The 24,401-nt window shown below is 40.0% G+C and overlaps 1 protein-coding gene across 1 annotated transcript in view; it reads right to left on the bottom strand.

Moving 5' to 3' along the window:
* Positions 1-24,401, bottom strand: part of ACVR1 (activin A receptor type 1) — an 89,750-nt gene that overhangs the window by 5,712 nt on the left and 59,637 nt on the right. Inside the window, exons 3-8 of the mRNA XM_060777269.2 lie at positions 23,049-23,309; positions 21,351-21,568; positions 12,557-12,656; positions 9,001-9,147; positions 7,022-7,297; positions 6,378-6,575 (exon numbers count right to left, since the gene is read on the bottom strand). Of these exons, the coding sequence (XP_060633252.2) occupies positions 6,378-6,575; positions 7,022-7,297; positions 9,001-9,147; positions 12,557-12,656; positions 21,351-21,568; positions 23,049-23,309 (1,200 nt within the window). The remainder of the gene's footprint in view (positions 1-6,377; positions 6,576-7,021; positions 7,298-9,000; positions 9,148-12,556; positions 12,657-21,350; positions 21,569-23,048; positions 23,310-24,401) is intronic.

The raw sequence follows: 24,401 nt of genomic DNA, 5'->3' as shown, positions 1-24,401 counted from the left end.
GGGAGAGGGGGCAGGATACATATAAAGTTTATAATTATTATTGAAACACAGCAAGATGAGTCCACAGCATACATGATCACAATGCTGGCTGTTGTATTGGAACACACGTCAGACACTTCCCAATTGTCTAGGACTGTGTGATGTATTGGCGAATAATGCGTGCAGATCCCAGTAAGGTGGCCTTTTGCAGCTGGCAGCTGGTAATTTTGTCAGCTTGTGTTTAAGTGCAGGCCAAGGTCTTTAGGCACTGCACCCAGTGTGCTGATCACCACTGGGACTATCGGTTGTTGTTGTTGTTGTTGTTGTTGTTGTTGTTGTTGTTGTTGTTGTTGTTAGTGCTGTCCAGGTTTTAGTCCGAGCTTTAAATTATCTGTCCAAGATACCGAATCCCATTCCCCCCAAACTTTAAGCATCTCGGATAACTTCTCTATAGTTCAGATTCTGTTCGAGATTAACTCTTCAGCAATGTCTTAACAATGCGCATTTAACTAATCCATATTTTTAAAATAAACAAAATTTTAGTGATAAACAAAATCAACATCTTAGTAAAATTGCATCTCAGTTATCACTGCCTTTCAAAACTTGCAATTCATAATAAACTATGCTGAAAACCCTCTCTCTTTGTCTGTGTGTGATGGAGATCAGCATACAGCTTTATCGGTTTACACAAATGTTGACAGATTTTGCCAGTAAAAGAACATATGTTATTCTATGTACTTGCAGAAGGCAGGTGGAGCAAACTAAGTTTTTCATGAAACCCAGACATCTGGCATCTCATGAAAACCTGGACAGTTACAAACACAAGTTATTCCTGGGGAAACTGAGAAAAATAACAACACGAAATGTTGAGACAAAGATGAATGCTAGTAAAATTGGCACTGAAAGTATTTCTGAGAATCTGAACAAAAACCCATATTGATTGTTTCTGAATGCTTTCTTTTCCCCAACTCTTTATAATGATAACAATCCTCTAGCTGCAATGACTCATATATAATTAACTTTTCGAAAAACTGTTGTACCTTACCCTACAGGCTGGGCAGCACACCCCAAAAAATCCCATAAGGACGGACTTCTGGAACAGAGGCAATGGCAATTACTGGATTCTTGAGTGGCAGCTCAACATGATATTCCAGCATGTCTAACAATAAGGATGGTATTTCTGCCAGGTCAGAAGAACCATCACTCAGATTCAGCTGTTGGGTACATCAGCCCATTTGCATACATGTGAAACATGTAACTCTCTTGCTACTCACAGTTTTGTAACTTTGGTTACCTGTACAATATAAAATTAAGGGGGGGGGGGTTGGACCCAGGTTATCTTAAATTCTACCTGTTCCTCTGCCCTGAATTTGAGATTTTCAGCAAAAGCTCTATTGTTTGTCCAACCACTCAGAGGGTTCCGACTATACAAGAGAGGGCTTTTTTCTGCAACAACATCTCATTTGTGGAGCTCCCTCTGAGGGATTTTCCTGCTTCTTGGTACAGGGTTCGACTGGATGGCCCACGAGCTCTCCTCCAACTCTATGATTCTATGAAGGCAGATTGGGTTCTTCTCTCCTTGTTGAGCTTCTAGCACGTGTAGCACTACCACCAATGATGTGCTGGCTGATACCCAAACAAGGGGTGGGCTGGAGATGTCACTGCCTTGGTCCTTTCACTATTGGCTGCTACTATTGGTGTAGGGCGCAGACACCCCGTGATAATGTGGCATGTCTCATTAAGAGCCACATCCACTGTTTTAGCGTGGTGAGATGTTTTCCGCGCCGGGCATGCATATTCAGCAGCAGAGTAGCATAGCGCAAGCGCAGATGTCTTCACTGTGTCTGGTTGTGATCCCCAGGTTGTGCCAGTCAGCTTTCGTATGATATTGTTTCTAGCACCCACTTTTTGCTTGATATTCAGGCAGTGCTTCTTGTAGGTCAGAGAACAGTCTAGAATTTAATCTATACTTTATTAAACATCTATACTAACATAATTGAGTTTTATGCTGTGGTGGGTATAAAAAAGTTGATTTCTTTCTAAAAGAAACTTGACCTAATCTTAATTAATGAATAAAATATATGTATAATCTGTGAATTCCTTGTGTACACATTCTTATTTTTAAACCACCTTGTAGTGGCAATAGGTTCTGAAAATTGGCTAACATACATGTCAAATTAACTTATAAATCAGGCATGGACAAACTCTGGCCCTCCTGGTGTTTTGTACTTCAACTCCCAGAAATCCCAGACAGCTTACCAGCTATTAGGAATTTTGAAAGTTGGAATCAAAAACACCTGGAGAGCTGAAATTTGCCCAGGCCTTATAAAGTAAACTGGTAAATTTTACTGGTTGCCATCAGTTAAACTTTTTTGTCTTCATCCCATATGATGCCTGCATTTTATGTTTTGATGGCTGGATCCATTGTGAGATAGATAGATAGATAGATAGATAGATAGATAGATACTAGCCGTCCCCTGCCACGCATTGCTGTGGCCCACATGGGGGTTCTGTGTGGGAGGTTTGGCCCAATTCTATCGTTGGTGGGGTTCAGAATGCTCTGGGATTGTAGGTGAACTATAAATCCCCGCAACTACAACTCCCGAATGTCAAGAATCTATTTTCCCCAAACTCCACCAGTGTTCACATTTGGGCATATTGAGTATTTGTGTTGAATTTGGTCCAGATCCATCATTGTTTGAGTCCACAGTGCTCTCTGGATACAGGTGAACTACAACTCCAAAACCAAAGGACACTACCCACCAAACCCATCCAGTATTTTCTGTTGATCATGGGAGAATTGTGTGCCAAGTTTGGTCCAATTCTATTGTCGGTGGGGTTCAGAATACTCTTTGATTGTAGGTGAACTATAAATCCCAGCAATTACAACTCCCAAATGACAAAATCATAATTTTTTGAGTGATGGTCACTCCTTGTGTTGTAAAACGTTTTGTTGCCAAATTTGGTGTGATTTCGTTCATTGGTTCTTTTGTTTTTAAGGTACACATTATGCACAGAGCATTCTTATATATATATATATATATATATATATATATTCTGTTAACTGTATTACGTTAAAAGAAGCAATTGTCTAACTTTTACTCTAATTTAAGAAGAAACAATTAACAAAGCCAAATTTTTACGCAGCCTATGGGGACTGATTTTGGATCCAGAACTACTAGCAAAAGCCAGCAAGGCACCATGAACTATGATCTCCACAGCCTTTACAAACCTTTGACACATCTTTTCTTTCTGTTCCACCAGAAAAGAAGAAAATGAATAATTAAAAAACCCATCAGCCTTCCTATAGGCAACACTACTATTCTTTAAACATCGGTCTGAAGATGTCTGCATGTCCAAACATTCCTTAACTGCACCAGAGAGGCTACTTAACATAATGCAAAGTCCAAAATTGGGGCCATTTAAGGATGAGGGGCAGCTGAACAGTACTGGCATCTTTTTGGCCCATCCTGAAGCTCCTCTGAGGATTTTGATTTCACGGAAAGGATTGCAGCATTTGTTCTATCAACTGGAAAATCCAGAGGGAAATGGATGGCCAGTGGCTGCTACCATCCTTCTTCCCCTCCCCTCCCCTCCCCTCCCCTCCCTCCCAATCCATCTCCTCTACACTCTGTTTTCTCTTCGGAAGCAAAAGAGCACCAGTCATAGCATAAAACTCATCACTCAACTCTTGCTCTGATCACACTGATATACATACTCGGAAAAAAAAGAAGCTTTTCTTCCTTGCTCAAAGTTAAGATTTGTTTTGGAACTGCTTCTAGCAGGAAGGAGCAACTAAGATTTTCAAGCACATTGTTTACAATTACAGTGGAACCTCAACTTAAGAATGTCCCACTTAAGGGCATTTTGAGTTAAAAGCTGTTGCTTGGCCTAGATTTTGCGTTTACATACGAGCAGCATTTTTCATGAAGGACTAGCGCCAGAGGGAGCATTAGAGCGAGAGTACAGGGCTTTAGGGCTTCAAGGGAGCAACCTCCGTGCTCTTGTCCGCTTTGAGAGATTGCTGTCTGCTTTGTTCTTATCTGCTTTGAGGAACTTTGGGCTAGTTGATTTTGTGTGGTTTTTATTCCTTGTATGCTTGGCTTCATGAAGTGCAAGAGATCAAGAGAGAGAGGGAGGCTAGAATGAGTACAGTATAAAGAAAGTGATGCTTCTGCCTCTTCACTTTGTGCCTTGTGTTTCCTTGCCACAACTTTGTGCTTCTAACATTGTGCCATAATTTTGTGCTTCTACCATTTTAAAGTAGATATTTCTTTTTTATTTGTTCCATGTGAATGTGCATGCATACATTATTTGTTATTTATAAAGTACATTTTCTTGTTTTAAAACACTTAACAAAATGTGGGAAATTTTTTTGAGATAAGAGCATTTTGATTTAAGAATTCAGTAATGGAACAAATCAAACTCTTAAGTCAAGGTATCACTGCATTTCTGCATCTCTTTCTCTCCTAACCCTTGTTCAGGTCAAGATGCCAGAGATATATGACAGCTATGTATATTTACAGCAATAAAAAGTGCAACTGAAATCATATACGAACCTGAGCTACCATGTAACTCATCAAGCAACCCACTTATTAATTTGATGAAAGGGGCAGATCATGTTTTGAAGGCACATCTCAACCTTGTATTTTGAGACTTCTAATTGACATTGGTAGTAAGGAACGGAGCCTACTGACCAGTTAGGTTTGCAGAGCTTGTAAATACATTACAATTAATTCAGTATGTTAATATTTTAGCAACAACTTTAAATGTACTTATTTTAATTAAATCCCAAAAATGTTGGGGGGGGGGGGGAGGGAGAGTAACAATTAATGTTTCTAATTTCTTTACTTTGTTATTATTTTAACTGATTCCAAAGAGCTTTTTAAAAAGGGTTTTTAAAATATAACTGATTACATTTTGTGGTTTTATTTTTCATTTTACTACTCTCTAAAGAGTTTTTATTATTGTTATTCAAAACTAATATGCTAGTGCTAACAGAGACATTTTCAAACTCTTATAGGGACCTCATATATGTATTCCCCATTGTGCCATTGTCTGGTCAACTTATTTTAAGTAATGAATTTCAGGCAGATTTAACTTTTGCACAGCCCATTAAGGCTTTGACCAATAATCTTTTCATTCTGTCAGAAATGAGAAAAGGTAATCTTCTCTCTCATGGCAGTAGCGCAGAGAAGGATATATACAACTCATGTTTGCCAGTCTGAGTGGCAATGAGGACACACTGTGGCATGCTACCTGCTATTTCAGCTGGTAGTGGGAGAGGGGGAAAACCCAAGGATATTGGTGTCTGTATCCTTATCAAATAAAGTGATAAAATATGTCTTGACACACAACATCGTCTAGATATACTAAATCCTATTTAGATACTGGAATTGATCTTAGTCTGTTATTTGGTGACAACCATTTTATCTCTTAATAAGGGTTGACCTTGCTTAGCTTCCAATATCGAATGGGATCTGGTGCCTTTAGGATATATAAGCAAGGACTCTTAGGTTTTTAGAAGTCTTTAATTAAGATCAAGTAACTTATCCCTTTAAAGAGAGCAGTTAAGACTTGCACAGGACAGATCTCAATGGAAGGGACTTTGCCACTGCTATTGGATTTGAAATTTTATTGCCTATGTTTTCCTGCCCTTCGTGGCCAAGAAGGGCAGCAGCTTCTGCTGGCACTGAAATCCCTCCATACCATCTTAGCTGATGACACAGCTGTCATCAGAGACAAAATGTAGGCCTGTAACCCTAGCATAATTCCCTTTCTTCTCCTATACATTCTTAACCCCTTTATCTGATGAAGAATCTAGTGATGTTGGCAGTTACTATGATATACTTTGTACTTTTTTGTACCAATAAAGGTATCAATATTTTGTCGATTTTGTATTTGACTACATGGTCAACACGGTTCCCCCAAATGTGTTTACATGCTACTCAGAAGGGTGATCTTACATAATGTTGAACTGCACAGAATTTTTCAGTGGACAAAAAAATGCTCTCCTCTTTAGAAAACTGTCCCACTAGTTGGGATGGTGATGAAAGTGAGACAGAGAGGAGAAGGATACGTGCATATGTTACCTATCCTAATTACAGAACATATGAACGGAGGCTTCCCCCCCCCCCCCCTTGAATCTATTAGTTGAGTCTGGAAATTAAAGTCGAATCACACTGCTAAAATTGTGTAATGTGAAAGAGGCCTTGATCTTTCTTCTCGTGAAGGTTGGAATGATGCATTGATTGAGTTGCTCTTTTCTACACCATAAGGCAGTGGTTCTCAACCTTGGTTCCCCAGGTGTTTTAGCCTACAACTCCCAGAAATCCCAGCCAGTTTACCAGCTGTGGGGTAATGAATGGAACATTTTCCATAAATAAGTATCTACGTACCATTGCTAACCATGCGCCTGGCCACTTCCCAAAGGACGAGTCCAAATGCCCAAATGTCAACTCTTTTGTATGAGTCGAAGCAGTCCACCTGGATGGTCTCGTCCAAGACCTCTGGAGCCATGTACCGCTTGGTACCTACACGAGGGTTGTTCCCCACATCCAACTGGTTGGTGCTTTGGGAGTGCATGACTGCAAGGCCTGCAAACCAGAATCACAGTTAATGTCATTGCTATAATTTCTGTCATGCTTCTATGTAGGAAAACAACTTACAGCAATTATCACCCCAATTTCTAATCAGTTACATAGATAAGGAAGACAACAGGTATTCCTTAGCAGAATTTATGGAAAGGTAATTTGTTCTTTCGACCCAATATGCTTTTTAATGACTATTGCATAATTTTGAGCTTATGAACATCACATATTTCTGAGTATTTATAGTAGTAAAATAAATAGTGAATAGGAGCAGGACTTTTTTAAAAATATAGTGCCCTCCAGTGGTTGCTGAAAAACTTTTCTGAATCAGTTCTTTAGTAACTCCAGCTACCCAAAGGCCCTCAAGAATCACATCAGGTTATTTCTGAATTATGCAGTGTTCTATCTAAAACAGATAAAGAAAGGAAAATAATATAGGGGAGCCCACTCACCTAGATCTGCTATGCAACACTGCCCATTTTTTTTCACCAGGATATTTTTACTCTTCAAATCCCGATGTGCGATGGCAGGCTTCCCTTGGGTCCCAAATATCTCTATGTGCAAATGCGCAAGGCCGCTAGCTATGGACAAGACTATTCGTAAGCAGCTCACGGTATCCAGAGTAGTGAGCTGTAGGTAGTCGTATAAAGAGCCCATCTCATGGTAGTGTGTAATTAGCCACAACTGAGTACTCGAGTTCCTAGAAGTCATATCTGAGGCAACAAAGCCTAAAAGAAGAAAAGAGGAAACATAATACAAAAAACCAGAAAGGTCCAAGGACGTAGCCAGCGTTTTCAATGCTCTTATTTATTATTTATTTACTTACTTCATTTATACCCCATCTTTCTCACCTCACAAGTTATTCAAGGTGGCTTACAAACTCCGCAAAAATTCAATGCCACATATAAACAAAACAATAAAAACATACCCCATCAACTATAAAACAATTAAAGCAAAATGAGCAAATTAAAATACAAAGGCCTATAAAAACAGATTAAAACATATATAAAGTGCCGAGTTTTAATTCTATACTTATTGATTAATCCACAGTCCTTATTCAGATTGTTGAAGTCGAAAACAGTAATTCCTTATTCCCAAAACGCCTGTGTACAGAGCCAAGTCTTTTGCTTTTTTCTGAATACCAGAAGGGATGGTGCCTGCCTGATATCACTGGGGAAGGAGTTCTACAAGCAAGGGGCCGCCACTGAGAAAGCCCTGTTTCTTCTCCCCACCAGTCGCGCTTGCAAGGGGGGCAGGACCGAAAGCAGGGCCTCCCCAGCAGCTCATAAGGGGAGACGCTTTCGGACAGGTAAGTTGGACCAGAACCTATTAATCCTTCTTCCCTATTATCCTTTCTATGGAACTGCAAAATTCCTCATTTCACAAAAAAAGGAAATACAGGTAATAGTTTGTCAATAGGGAAAACTCAGAACCAAATCTGGGTGCACAATAGCAAAGAAGTGGAACATTGACACAGGGATTGTAACATCAGTCACACAAGATGTCACTGGAAAGGTTTTATCAAGCCCACAAGATATGAGAATTAAGAGTCCTCTTGAACTGCTGTTAAATTTTAGTTTTTACTTCCAATCCCACATGGTTAAGAGGGAGAAACTCTCCTCCACTCTCTTCCCAGCCTATAGCATATTGGCATCAAAAAAGGAAGTTGGAAGACAAAGCACAAAACCCACACAAGCTTAACAACATAATAACTTTGAATTTATACCTGAAAGGTCTCATATGAAATACCCCACTTTATAAAAGGACATCTGACAGGTCTGGAGCACACGTCCATTTGGTGGCTTTTTAGCCAACCAATAAATATTCAATTTTATTTGCAAATTAAGTACTTATTCCTAATTAATAATTACAATTTGAACACACAGAATAACAAAGAAATGTTTGAGATACACACACACACATATTGCAAACTTTGTTTTCTAAGGAAGTCGTTTTCATAGAGTATGTTTTTCTAATCATTATCTTAGCTCAGTGGTTCTCAACCTGTGAGTTCCCAGATGTTTTGGCCTTCAACTCCCAGAAATCCTAACAGCTAGTAAACTGGCTGGGATTTCTGGGAGTTGTAGGGCAAAACACCTGGGGACCCACAGGTTGAGAACCACTGACTTACATGCTGGGATTAGTCTAACCCAATATATAACTCTGGCAGTTATTTTCTTCTTCTTTTATTAAAACCAATAGTTTGGGATAATATAAATAAGATACTGTTATTGTTATCATGCCTACTGGGATTGCTACTGTAGTTTTAAAGAGCCAGTTTATAGAATAAGTTTTAGTGTTTATATTGGAAAGTGTTTATTAAAACGGAAAGAAAAAATATTGTAATATAACACTGCGGACAAGGTACCCAAGTCTGTTTAATCCTTCCCCACCTATCAATGTAAAAAGTGATATTGTTTGATCTCCTCACCTAAAATATTTTCATGCCTCAGCAACACTGTATTGTATAACTCTGTTTCCCTGAACCAGGATTTTTCATCTCGGGAAGAGAAGATCTTGACTGCAACGTTTTCTCCTTGCCAATGTCCTCGCCAGACCTCTCCATATCGGCCTTTCCCTAGAAAGGGCAAGAAGATACAAGGAATATTAAGAGTACATTTTGATCATGCAAAAAGAAGTACCAATAGAATCACACCTAGAAGCAGAAATGCACAAACCTCTAAAAATAATTGTGTAACACTCACACTCCAACTAAATACTCTCCATTCAAAACACTTTGTTGCCTCGTACATGCATGCACATGGATATGTGTGTGAATGCAAGAAGAAGGAGGGCCTGTTGATACCAGGAACCCACCCACAAATTCCTTATGGAAGCAACATGTAAGCCTGAGGCTGTTTAATCCTAGTCATTATTGCACTATACCTGGTATGAACTACAACATGAGTAAAGACTTGGTTCAAGGTTGCACTTTCAGTGGCTAGAGCCAGCTTTATCCTTGGCAGTGAAGGAATAAGGGAGAGAGGTTTGAACCTTGAAATTTTATTTTATTTATTTATGTACCTTATTTATACCTCACCTTTCTCTACCCTGAAGGGAACTCAAGGCAGCTTACATATAAACAATTATTCAATGCCTTAAAACGCATACAATTCCAGTAACATTAACATTAAAATTAAATTAAAATTAATAATGTTGCTGGGGAGGAAGTTCCATAGCCGAGGGGCCACAACTGAGAAGGTCCTGTCTCTCTTCCTCACCATTTGTGCTTTTGAGAAAGGTGGGACCAAGAGCAGTGCCCTCTCCAGACGATCTTAATCTCTGAGGTGGTTCATAGGGGGGCATAAGTTCGGACAGGTAAGCTGGACTGGAACCGAAATCCACAAGGCCTGGATATGCAACTTTAGCTTTTACAAGTTCTATATAAATGAGAATCAGACCTATAGCTTAAGTAGTTAGAACAAGCCCTTGCTGCATGCTCAATTGCTTTGCGGTGCAAACAGGCCCCAACTAGTAATTACAGTTCCAAAGAGATTCTGGATAAAACTTCACTAATATTTACTGTGCAACATGTTCTAAGAGCCAAAGAAATAACTGAAAAGTAATCATTGCCTAGGTGTTCAGAGCTTTAATCTCTCACACAAAATGCTGTTTTATATTAATCCAGAATCCAGCATGCAATGGAATTCCTTCCTGCACATTCATATTCTTTTAACTGGGATGGTCTAGGACTGGAATGGTTTTTTTATGCTTGAAAAGTTGATGATCTCATACTGAATCATGTCTGTCTCTTGCCAGATGAAGTCATATAGAAGACTCATTGATTTAGCCAAGAATAGTGTGGTGCCTGTTCTGCACATAAAAAGGCAGGTGAGAGAAAATGTACCAATCTCTCCAGTGTGAGAGAATGGCACTGTAGATGGGAGTCGTATATGAGCTGCCCACAAGAGACCCTGTGTGCAACCTTAAGGATCTAAAATAAATTTAACTCAGTGCAATGCCACCTGCTCTCCTTGGCAGCAACACATGCCTGAAGCTGATCTCTCATTTCTTTACCTCATTTTTGGCATGTGTTCATCAGTGACAGGTGTAATCCAGGGTAAAGGGGACACATGACACTTATGAGGCATTGGTGTTACACAGAAGGGACTTCCTGTCCAAAAATTCCAACTTGCAATGTAATACAGGCTTGCCATTTAACTGTCTGGCCTTTTAGAAGAGATACCTCCTCTCTTTAGGAGAAGAGTTCGTTTCAAACAAACGCATATGCTATGAGGATTTTAAACAGAGAAAACAGTAATCACAACAGTGAACACTGCTAATATCATCAAGACTAATTGAGACTAGCAGAGACAATTGGCATAAATACAAAATTTAACGCTATTCAACCTTCACAATTTCTACAAGTAGAGTTTTGCCATTTGCTGAGCAGATCATAAACAGAGGAGAAATTGTGGAAGATAAACACTATTCCCAGTTTAATCAGGTAAAACATATGGTTTCATACATGGGGGTTTGAACATTAACTTAACTTTTTAACTTTGATTGTTTTAATTTATGTTTTTTGCTAGTCTTTATTATATGGAGCTCCTGGAGCTCCTGCTGGCTCCATATAAAACTGGAGCCCTGAGTGGCTCAGCAAGTTAAACCGCTGAGCTGCTGAACTTGCTGACTGAAAGATCAGCAATTTGAATACAGTGAGCTGGGTGAGCTCCCACTGTTAGGCCCAATTTCTGGCAACGTAGCAGTTCGAAAACATATAAATGTGAGTAGATGAATAGATACCGCTTATTCGGGAAGGTAATGGTTCTCCACTCCATGGAGGTGTCTACGGACAATGCTTCAACTTAGAAATGGAGATGGCAACCATCCCCTAGAGTCGGACACAACTGGACTTAAAGTCAAGAGAAACCTTTACCTTTTATTACATGTGTTGAAGACCCATAATGTTGTAATTTGTTAATTTTTTTTATATGCTTGGTTTTGTTTTTGTTTTTACGGTATGTAATTGTTCTTTTGTTTACATGTTGTGCACCAGACTGAGTTCCGATCTGAGATTCAATAACAACAACAACAACTCAATAATGCTCATCATACCCAGAATGAAATTATTCTACATAGCAGAAAAAACTGTGGCTACAGTTCTAGGAAAATGACTCACTGAGCCTCCCATGTCACCTCCCACTTACAGGTGTGACACCTGTGCCATTCCTATGATCATGGAAACAAGGTGCCGTTGTACTCTGGTGATGGCAGAAATGATACACCTGACTGTACCAAGGTGAGAGGGAGGCACATAAGAAAGACTGAAAATGGGGGAGGCATTTAATTTTAGCTGCCATGACTTTCCTCATCTTAGACGGCAGACAATCCCCACACTGGTTATGGTCGTTCACACCGAGTTCCTGGATTCCTGCCTAAAACCCCTTCTGAGAAATAGTATACAGCGCCAACGTTTATATGGCACATAATTAGAAGTCTCCCAAGCAAGTGCCTAAACAGCTGTTGATTGCTGAGATTCAGAACGTCAAGATTATGTACAAATTTACTCAGCAAGGGCAGCAAGCAAGGAGTCATGAATGCCACACATGGTTTCCATTTGGGTTCCTAACTATGTTCCAATCAATACAAGCAATGATTTAGCTATATAAGCTGCACATTCAAATGAAGTTGATAGCTAGGAATCTTTTCCTTATATTCTTTTATTCTGTATCAGAAGCTTATGCAGTGTGCGTGGTAATCAGCAAGTTTTCTTTTTCCCATTAGTTAACCATCTCATTTTACTATGTTCTCTCTTCCCACTGCCTGAACGAACTTTACTGCAAAATAGAATTTCACACTTGAAATACTAAAGGAAAACTCGCTCGGAGCTGCTGCTTTGTGATTTGAAATTTTAGGTGGTGAAACAGCAACTCTGAAAATAAATGTAACAATATTCTCCTAGTGAGTTGTATGGGTTTTATTCAGGCACTCCACCACATGCAAACAGGACACTTCAGAAACAGAAGAGGAAAACAATCACTAACCTACACACTCCAGCAGTGTGATCTGGCGAGCGACTGTTCTTTGTACCAGAAATGGAAGGCCAGAACCACTCCCAGATGTACAGGAATGGTCCAACAAGTCCTATGTAGAAAGAAAAAACAAACACTGGAGTATTAATATTCAAATGGAAGGAAAACACATTCCATCAACTGGCTACTTCAATGAGCCCACATTTTCCTGGACACGTCGGGAAATTAAACTAAAAGACAAGAGTACTTGCTGCTAGGAGAAACAACAAGACAAACAGGCATTGCTTCCCTGGGGTCAATAAAGGATTACAAGTCCTGTATATTCTGATATAGGAAAAGGTCCTATTGTCTTCCACTGAATTTATTTCTTAGGGGTTTAGTATTTCGTATATCTCTGGGAAGATAGAGTGGAATGCAGATGAAGATTATTATTATTTTATAAACACAAAAACACAGTATGACACAGCAAATGAGATATATATGCTGGATTTCGTATCACAAAATCACAAGTCAAACACTTCCCAAGCATTTAAGACTGTGTGATGTATTTTCGATTATGATTATTATTATTGCACTATATATTTATTTTCATGGCGAGCATATTGTTTAATGATCAGTTCCTGCTCCTACTAAGTCCTTAGTTTGACGGCTAAATCCAATTGAGAGGATCCACTGAGTTAACTATTAACTAATAGTAAGAGCCCCCAGTAGCGCAATGGGTTAAACCCTTGTGCCGGCAGGTTCGAATCTGGGGAAAGCAGGTTGAACTCCTTCTGTCATCTCCAGCTCCCCATGTGGAGACATGAGAGAAGCCTCCCCCAAGCATGGTAAAACATCAAAATATCCAGGTATCCCCTGGGCAACATCCTTGCTGACAGCCAATTCTCTCACACCAGAAGCAATTTGCACACATACACAAAACTATTCAACTTTAGTTGCATTAGCAACAGAAAGGAGTTCATTATTAACAGAATCCTTCACAATGTTAATGAAAAATGACACTTCCAACACTACATAACACAATTTTTGTTCCTGGGTTATAATGTCATTTCCTAATCAATTCTATCATAAAAACATGGAAAAAGTATATTAAACTGCAAAAACTTTGTTTTTGCAGGACATCCGCTGCACATTTTGCTCTAGTTCTTCAATGAATATCTCATAAAGTCTCAACCAATTCAACGTAGTTTGCGGCAGCCATATAAGTTTCTGGAATATAACAACTACTTTCAAAGTAAGTACCATGAAACAGGAAAGGCCATTTTCAAACCAGGAACAGCACATTTTTTCAAATTTTGCTATGTAAAAGGTAAAGGTTTCCCCTTGACATTAAGTCTATTTGTGTCTGACTCTGGGGGGGGGTGGGGCTCATCTCCATTTCTAAGCAGAACAGCCAGCGTTGTCCTTAGACATCTCCAAGGTCATGTGGCTGGTATGACTGCATGGAGTGCTATTACCTTCCCGTCGGAGCGGTACCTATTGATCTGCTCATATTTGCATGTTTTCAAACTGCTAGGTTGGCAGAGGCTGGGGCTAACAGTAGGAGCTCACTCCACTCCCTGGATTCGAACCAGCAATTTCAGAAGCTCAGCGGTTTAACCCATTGCACCACCAGGGGCTCCTTTTGCTGCATAGTATTATTAAAATTGCCAGGCCTGAGAGTTTATGTATTTAGCCCTCTGTCGTCTCTCCCCTCAACTCACTGGCAAATCAATGGTACGGGTTTTTAAAGACTACAGTCAGGGTCTTTCTTCCAGCAAAGTGGAGACTATTATTTGTAGACTTTCCAAAACAGAAAGCTGCATGACTGTGCAATTATGGGAATGTTCAAACAAGGGCATTTTACTAGAAAACGTATCAGCAAATTGAACTGTTAAGCTTTGTTTTAGGCCACATGCCAAAAAAGAAACAAGGCTGCCTTTTTTAAACATTGGGTGCTGCAGACATCTCTTTAATGGGACCCTTTCCCACTGCCTATTCAGGTTTAAATCCAGAGAATTCGTTCTGGAAAAAATACCCACTCCTACTCAGCACAATTTTATACAAATCACTCAAACTTCTGCGTAATCTAAATTGGGAAGCTTGTCTTTAAATATCACAGAGAGGGGTAGAGAAAGCGAGAACTGTTGTAGCCAAATGCCAAATTTCCAACAGACATGTACTATATATGGATTGACTACAATACTCTTTTGAAAATATGCAGTCCAAATAACAAGTTCATTCCATTTTGACACAATTTTTAAAATACTAATTTAGGGCTGAGAAGTAACTTGTTAAATTTAGTTACGTGTTAATGGGTGAAACCCTTCCTACATCAACTTTAACAAGTAAATACGCTGTTTTGTTTTGTTTTCTCTCATCAGGAGCAACTTGAGAAACTGCAAGTTGCTTCTGGTGTGGGAGAATTGGCCGTCTGCAAGGAAGTTGCCTAGAGGACGCCCTGATGTTTTACCATCCTGTGGAAGGATTTTCTCATGTCCCCGCATGAGAAGCTGGAGATGACAGATGGGAGCTCACCCTACTCCCTGGATTTGAACTGCCAACCTTGCAGTCAGCAGTCCTGCCAGCACAAGGATTTAATGCATAATGGGTGAATAGTAATAATTGCTCCTGAAGTAAAATGAGTACAAAGGTTTTGCCTTGTTACTTATTGCTCTGTGTGAATTCAAAGGGAGGAAGGTAGTAGGAGGGCACTGGGGATATGTAATTTAGGATATTATAGAGAATTGATATTTGCAGATCATGCTTTTTTCTATTAAGGGTGCACCTGCACTGCAGAATTAATGCATTTGCCATTACTATACTTGCCGTGGCTCAATGCTATGGAATCCAAGGATTTGTAGTTTGGTGAGGCACCAGTACATGTTAGCAGAAAAAGCTAAAGACCTTGTAAAACTATAAGTCCCAGGATTCCATAGCATTGAGACGTGGCAGTTAAAGTGGTGTCAAACTGCATTATTTCTACACACAAATGCACCCTAGGTGAATGGAAGGTTAAAAAAAATGCCATTATTTAATAGTCAAATATTTCTGATAAAGAATTTTGATTCACCAACTGATCTTTGTTATTCTTTACTGCTGCACTTCAGATGCGCCCCAACGGCCAGTCAGATGCGACTAGACTCAATGTTGAGAAACCTTTACCTTGACATGACAATAAATAAATAGAAAGTTGCTAAATTAAAGGTGTTTTAAACTCTAAATCTAATCTAATCTAATCTAAACCCCCATGATCTGGCAATTTCCAGTATCAATGGACTACAAATGCCACCATCCCCAGGCTCCTGTAGTCCAACACATATAGAAAGTGCCAGGTTGAAGAAGACGCCTGTTGTTTGCTTTGATAACTTAACCAACAAATAAATGCATGCAATTCAAACAATCTAACCTATGGATGTGAGAGCTGGACCTTAGGGAAGGCTAAGCGAAGGAAGATAGATGCTTTTGAACTGTGGTGTTGAAGGAAAGTTCTGAGAGTGCCTTGGACTGCGAGAAGATCCAACCAGTACATACTTCAGGAAATAAAGCCTGACTGCTCATTGGAGGGAAGGATAGTAGAGGCAAAGATGGCCACATCATGAGAAGAAAGGAAAGCTTAGAGAAGACAATTATGCTGGGGGGAAAGGAAAGAAAAAGGAAGAGGGGCTGACCAAGGGCAAGATGGATGGATGGCATCCTTGAAGTGACTGGATTGACATTGAAGGAGCTGGGGATGGTGACGGCCGACAGGGAGCTCTGGCGTGGGCTGGTCCATGAGGTCACAAAAAGTCAGAAACAACTGAATGAATGAACAACAACAAGCTATTTCAATTGTCAGTGTTAATGACAAGGAATGAATCCTTTAACACTTAAACAAGCATTGACAAACCCAAACAAAAGAAAGCTGATGTCACTATACACGACAAAGTCCAAACTTTGTTATATACAGTATTTGGTGAATCATGTAGTGTTATTTGGTGAATCATGTATAATTTTGGTGAATCATGTATTAATGCTCCATGTAGCTTTTGTATTTCTGTTCTTACTGCTATAAATCAGCTGCTTCCTGTTTATTATTTGGCGCAATACATCATTTAATCCAAGAATTAATCTTCATAGTACTATAGGGAGCATGTAGTGATTCCATTTCAGATACCAACCACCTCCTTCCAATATGTTGGCACATTTCTCTCAGAAACACTGCATATAAAAAATGTCTGCTCTTAGGCCCACACACCTCCAGCATAAATGTTTTGCTAAATTCTTCGCTTATTCAGTTTTCAAGGTATCAAATACCAGTTAAGAAAGATGCTGAAATATTTTCCTCAAAGCATTTGAATGGGGATGCTCTAGCTTCATTACTAAAAGCCGTGTGGCATATATTCTCACGAACTGCAAACCTGCATTTAGTCTTGTATTTTAAATGCATATTTCTCCTTCAACTCCAACATATTTTGGGTGGTAATATATTGTTAATCTGAAATTGTAGTGAGAACGTTTCAAATCAAGCTGGTTGCTGAGGTACACAATAATTCTTTAGGAGACTATCACATCTGCATTAGAAAACATAAGAGGAACTTGACTTTTAAAATAACCAGACTAAAAGAACTAGTTAACAGCATGGAGAGTTTGTAACTTACTCAAAAAGAAATAGTATGAATGAAGGTGCGTGGGAATCATTAGTTAATTATTTTCCCTTCAAGGGAAAATAACATGTAAGAATGCTCCTTAAAGGAATGTCACTCTTGGACATCATCATTTTAACTGGCTTGTCAGCTCAATGAAAACTGAACTCACAACCTCTGAGGATGCTTGCCATAGATGTAGGCGAAACATCAGGAGAGAATGCTTCTAGAACATGGCCATATAGCCTGAAGAACCTACAACAACGCAATGATTCCAGCCATGAAAGCCTTCGACAATATACAGAAAACTGAACTGTTACAAGGTGCCAAATTAGAATCATAGAATCCTAGAGTTGGAAGAGACCTCATGGGCCATCCAGTCCAACCCCCTGCCAAGAAGCAGGAAGATTGCATTCAAAGCACCCCTGACAGATGGCCATCCAGCCTCTGTTTAAAAGCCTCCAAAGAAGGAGCCTCCACCACACTCTGGAGCAGAGAGTTCCACTGCTGAACAGCTCTCACAGTCAGGAAGTTCTTCCTAATGTTCAGATGGAATTCGTTGCAAATTAACCAAAAACTAATGAAATTTACCAGTTTAAATGTTTTCATATGGAGTTATTTCAGAGCTTTAAGTGAATCTTATTTAGAATAACTACTAATCGTTGTAAATATAAAGTATGTATTTTGTAACACAAACATATTTTGCTGTACAGTCAGCACTCCGAATCCACAGGTTGTGCATCTATGAGTACAACCAACCATGGCTAAGAAATATGGGGGGTGGGGGGAGAGAACCCAAAAGAATGCACATTGATCTCTACAGTGATTTGTAGAAATATCCTGCTGTAGCCTCCTGACATTTCACAGATCCGCAGGTTATCCTTAGCTTGAGTTTTTTTTTGTTATTTAATATATTTTATTTTACTATTCCATTGTATATCATGGGATTTTGGTAATCATTGGAACCAAAAGCTAGTGCGGCTCACTGTATGCCATATATACAGGCAGTCCCCGAGTAGCAGACATCTGACCTACATCAAATACCAGTTCAGAACAGGGGTAAGACAATAGGTAGTGAGAAAAATCTTCCCCTCGAAAGTGAAATTCACTCATGAAAGAGTTATCAAGAGTTAAAAGGTGTCTCCACTGAAGCTTTTTCATCAATTCTTGTTTCCAAAATCCATTTCTCACAGGGACAGAAAGGGAAGTGAAATCTTCTGAACAGGGGCACTGACAACAACATCACAGGGGTGTTAACTCTTCCCTATGGTATCCAAAACACACACATATACATATACATATACTACACACACACACACGGCTGAAATTATACTTTAAAATGTACTTGTTTAGACAAATTAATAAAGAACAAACCTACAGAGCCTATCGTGTTTGTAACTTGGGGACTGCCTGTAGTGATTTTCAATTTTAAGTCACATAGATATGGCCACAAGATGGCAGCAAAACAATTTAGGAGGCCAATTTAACAGAAAATACACTAAAAGAGTGATGCAGCACATACTAATACTACCTTCTACAGTGTAAGCCTACTAGTCTGTAGGCTTACACCGCAACAATATTCATGGTATTCATGCAATGCAATTGACAGCAAACCTCTACTCACTCCATCCCCGAATTGCTAAAAAGAAATGTAACTCAAACCATACACACACACACACACACACACACACCCTGGCCATGTTCACCTGATAAGTATTTGTATTATTTTATTATGTGGCTTATTAGATTTAGTTCAGTAAGTACTGAACATCTGGCTTTGCTTCCTGATGCTGTATTTCTTTTACTCCCTGCTCAATGCCGCCTTGGCTCCTTCAAATTCCATCTTTAAAAAAGCACATTTTATTTCTATCAGAATCCTGTGCTGAGGCAAGGTAAATTTTAATATGTGCTTCCTTTACTTTCCCAGAAATGGCTCTCAGTTCCCATCCACACCCTTATTTCTATAGAAATACTTTCAACTATGTTGTGCTTCAATCAACGCTACATTAAAAAATCAAATTGCTTTTAGTACTGTGCAGCCATGTTACTAAGGGTTAGCAAAAGGAGAAGATCTGGAGTTCCAGATGTATTGATTCATTTCTTAATCCAAGTCTACCTGGCTCAATCTTGTCCCAGGCATATATAGACATACCTGAGTTAACAAAGTAAGTACATTCCCGGGCATAACTTCTTTAAAAGCACAGTTGGTACCAGGGGCATAAATAACATGCAAGGAATAGGCATAAATTTCCTATATCACACATACACACACAAAAGCAGAAGTTCAACATGTTTCAGCAAACCTTTTATGCAGAACAAAGTGTCCATAGGAAATGAGACTACTTTGAAATAGTAAAGAAAAACTTCTTGAACTGCCAAGATTTGACCTGAATCTGTTCATAAAATCCACTAAGGGTTTTTTTCCCTACCACCCTTGTTAAACAGGCTATTTTTCCTTTTGATGGAGTACAGCTGAAGTATCTCCTGCGGAGTCCACTGCAAACAAATGTTTGCTAACACCACTTCATCACACTAGAGAAAAAATCCACTTAAAATCCGGTTTCTGCCTCCTGCAGAATTCTGGGGTTTGTAGTTTAGTGAGGCTGTTAAAGGCTCCTCTCCAGATTTAAAGTGATTTTTTTCTCTCTAGTGTGATGAGGCTAAGCATTGTGTAAATGGGTGGCATTCAGATACAGTTTACTGTTGCCAAATCTTTTGTGACACCATTGAGCTAAGGGGGACCCCATTTGGGAACAGGATCCATAGTTTAAGAAGCAGTGCTCTAGATTGCCAGGCCTAAAGTTTCCCAGACTGTAAATCAGGGGTGAGGAATTATCGGCCCTGGGATGATTTGTCCCTCAACTCTCACGCAGCATGACAAAAAGCAATGGGTTATGGGAATTGAAACATATAAGGGGCTAAAGATTTCTCATTCCCATCATAAAGAACTCCTCTTCAGAAGTAATATTATCCTCTTCCAGTCTCACCCATGCACACTCCGCCAGCTCAGAAAGCAAGTGATTCTGTTGTGTTAGCTTTGGGAGGAGGATGTCGTAGAGCGAGAGGGACAACTTTTTGGCACGAAATCAAATGTCTGCTTGGAAGAAGGAGGAGATCCCAGGGACTCCAGGGAGCATCTGTCTACTCATCCGGACAAGAGGCTAAAATGGCAAGTACTGCATTATACCTGTAATATACTGGCACACATTGCAGACTGTTAACACACACACACACCACTTTTCTTCTGCAAGGAACAGTACCGGACCAAATTTGGCACAAATACCCAATTTTGTTTTTGTCATTTGGGAGTTGTAGTTACTGAGATTTATAGTTCACCTACAATCAAAGAGCATTCTGAACTCCATCAACGATGGAATTGAACCAAGCTTGGCACACACTTCTCCCATGACCAACAGAAAATACTGAAGGGATTTGGTGGGCATTGACCTTGAGTTTTGGAGTTGTAGTTCACCTACATCCAGAGAGCACTGTGGACTCAAACAATGATGGATCTGGACCAAACTTGGCACAAATACTTAATATGCCCAAATGTGAACTTTGGTGGAGTTTGGGGAAAATAGACTTTGACATTTGGGAGTTTAAGATGCTGGGATTTATAGTTCATCTACAATCAAAAAGAATTCTGAACCTACCAATGATAGAATTGGGCCAAACTTCTCACACAGAACCCCCAAGATTTGAAGGGACTCGCTGGCACAAGCCTCCCCCCCCCCACACACACACACTCTCCTTCACCTGCAAATACACACCACACTGCCATGCACCAAGCACTCCTGCTCACCCCTCCCCACTTGTAGTCTCAGAAACAGCCCTCCCCTTGGCTGGGAGGCCAGCCAATCACCGCAGAGATGGACTTTTGGTGGGAAGATTTGCCATCTGTTTCCTAAAAGGAAGAGAAGGACAGGTGGAGAGATATTCCGCCTTCTCTGCCAAAGGGGTTCCTAAGACCATCAGAAATATATGTTTTCTGATGATCTTTGATGACCCCTCTGAAACTCCCTTGCAACCCCCCAGGGGTCCCGACTCCCAGGTTGAAAAACACTGCTGTAAACGGAGTACAAAGGAAGACTGTCAGTTACATAGTATTTCACAAATAACATTTTTGTCAGTTCCACCAGGAACTAAAGCAGGGAATTGCTGTTACATGAATAGCAGCTGATCACAAGACACTGTTTACTTACTGCCAGCGTGCTGTCGCCAACGTTTGAGGCTATGAGTCCCTCGATGGTTCCATATTCTGCATCCCTTGAATTAAACCTTTCCAAATAGCGCTGCTGCACTTTCCGGACGAATAGCACCACTAGTGCAGAAAGTATTATCAGCATCATAACCGCAGCTAGTACAAAAAGAATAAGCATTTCCACCGTGTAACCCACTGCTTCTCCTTGAATTGGTTGCCCTTTGTAAGAGAATCAAAAAATCAAAGTTAGTCAAAGTTGTCAGCATTAAGCTGGAAAGGTAAATCCAAGGACATACAACAAACATTCATTTGTAAAGCCTGTGAACATTATTTGCATGCAGAATTTAGGTGGCTCTGAATGAGTCATTATGATTAAAAGAAAAGGGGGAGTCCAGGCACCTGACCATCAAAAAGAAAAAGAAACCACGAGAGAGCAGCCAACATCTAAGAGAACAAGATATTTTGTTTCAGCTCTGCCATTGGCTCCATCAGACTCCAAATACACAAAACAGGCTATCAAGATAAAGTGGGTCCTGCAGCAGTCCTTGATCCTGGCAAGGCCTGCTCTTTCCAACCTGTCTCTAATTCCACGTGAACACCAAATGCCCTGAATAGTTCTTGCATTTTGACAGAATACAATCTGTAACATTCCCCTCTTCTGTCCTTGCCAAGCCTTGGTCTTGGAACAGGCACAGGGAGCATGTTGTCTTGCAGACATTACTGGACTGAAACTCCCATCAGCCTAGCCAACACAGCAAATGGTGTGACATAATGGAAGTAGTAATCCAACAAGTGGAGGGTCAGATCTGTGAACTAGAAGTTGATTCCCACGCTCATATAAAGAACCAACCTATTTGTATGACTTCTCACACTTGGTCTCTGGTTATTGTAAGGAGCAATCCCTAAACTCATTTTGTTTTCCATATTTAGATTCATGATAGTTTGCTGTTTACAGGTCCCTGCGTCATATCCTTCATTTCTTTACTCCAAGAATCAGGTCCACCTCCAATACAGTCCAAATAGACAATGACCATCATTCTCTCATTTTAGTGCCATCTGATCTTGAAAGCTAAGTAGACTTAGTATGTGGATGGGAGGCTGTGAATGAGTATCAGTTACTATTGGCTATATTTGAGAGGAAGGAACTGGCAAAACCACCTCTGAGAATTCCTTGCTTAGGAAAACCTTATGAAAAAATCAGGGGGTCACTATACATTCACAGGCAAGTTGAAGGCACATATAAACTCAGTTGTAATGAATAAAGATTCTGCTACTATTCTCCTTTGTAGCCATCAAATTATTGTCTCAAGCTAGATCATGGATGGAAAATCTTTGCCTGTCCAGATTTCGGTAAACGATTCCTTTCATTATACCTTGCTGGCTAGGGTTGATAGGAACTAGAGTCTGATAATATCAGGAGAGCGACAAGTTTTTCCCCTGCTTCTCTCTAGCACAATCTCTAAGGGGTGTCATGCTATAGCTGGAATCCTGAAGCCATTCATACTAAGAGTACAGTTCTAATATTTATCTCTCTGCCAACATTCTCCTCCTTACAAATATACTTACAGATAACCCATCAATTTCTATATGGTCCCCAAATCCCAGATCTAACACCAAGAGTGGGCTTTCTAAAGCTAGCCTTAACAATTAATGGGACCTTTAAGAAAAGGAGAGAGAGACATAACACTAAAACGCTCACCTTTTGTCGGCAGCTGTGCCGTGATGTTCATGTTGCACAGGTCTCCCTGACAGCACTCCACCGCTTGATCAGAGGATGGTGGAGTTTTGCAGGTCATCTTCCCTTGCTCATAGACTCGGAAGCACCCCTTCTGGGACACTTTAGCACCATTATTGATGCTCAGGGAGGCAAAGCACTGATGGCCCCTGCAGCGGACTCCATTTCCACATGACATCCCTTCACACACACATTCATAGTCCGTTACTAGTTTGAGCTCATCATCTGCAGGGTAGAAAGAAGAGAAAACACCATTTCAGCAAACCCACTAGAAGCAAACAAATGCATTCTAGTGCATTTCCAACAAATATTTTTTGGTTCAGCAACTCTGCCAGCACTACTCACTTCTCCGCCACCCCTCCAGAAACACTATAATGAGAAGAAACTGCAAGCTGTTCAGCATCTGCTCAGGACAAAAGAGGGCCCAGTGTGTTCTGAATTGTGTGTAGCAGGAGTTTCCACTCCACATTTCTACACAAAGTTGAACAGAATTCAACAGGAAGAACATACTAAATGGCCTGTAAGCTTGATTTTCCAGAACTCTGGAATGCTGACCTCTTCTCTCAATTTGCAAAAGGTATGAAAGGCTTGGAGAACTGCAACCAAAGGAGAGTGTGTATCTGCCTTCAAATCAACTTATGGCAACTTCATGAATTTTCTTTGGCAAGAAATACTCAGCTTACATAGCAGCCACTCTCAACTTCCCCAAACTTTAGAAGAGGGATCGTCCTTCAGATGTTTTGGACCAGTTCTCAAACATCCCACTGGCACAGACAAAAATAATAAGGGACTGTGTGAATTTTAGCTCACTGCTTTGAAAAAGAGGTTGGTTTTCTTGATCTAAAATCCAGATATTATCCAAAGTGAACCACTGTTCTGTAGCTGTCTAGGCTCCATTTCCACAAATTTATTCCTATTCCAAAAGCCACCAGAATACCCTAAAGAACTTCTTTATTCTCCCTTTTTTTTTCAGATTCTTCTATAAAACCAGGACCACAAAGCTAACCTAGGTTTGGAAAGAAGCTACTGCATTGCTAAGTAGTAGTTTCTGTAACAGGCCAACTAGCAGAACCAAATTCATGTGTTACACAAGACAGCGTGATATGATTCCAACAAATATCCTTCCAAAGGGATAAACCAAAATACTGCATATGCCTCTCTCTATACTTACTTTGTAATTGTGATCTCTGTCACAAAGGGGGAGTATCATATTTATATACGTTATGAAGAGAAACAGGCTGCACATAGCAGGAGAGGATCTTAAAAGAATGAGTATTTTGGAATGTGGCAGGAGAAAATTCCAGTACCAAAAGCTTC

The sequence above is a fragment of the Anolis sagrei genome, chromosome 1, assembly GCF_037176765.1.
Source record: "Anolis sagrei isolate rAnoSag1 chromosome 1, rAnoSag1.mat, whole genome shotgun sequence".
In the NCBI taxonomy this organism is placed as follows: Eukaryota; Metazoa; Chordata; class Lepidosauria; order Squamata; family Dactyloidae; genus Anolis; species Anolis sagrei.
Note: the sequence above shows the minus strand (reverse complement) of the source record. Positions and strands in the feature narration are given on the sequence as shown.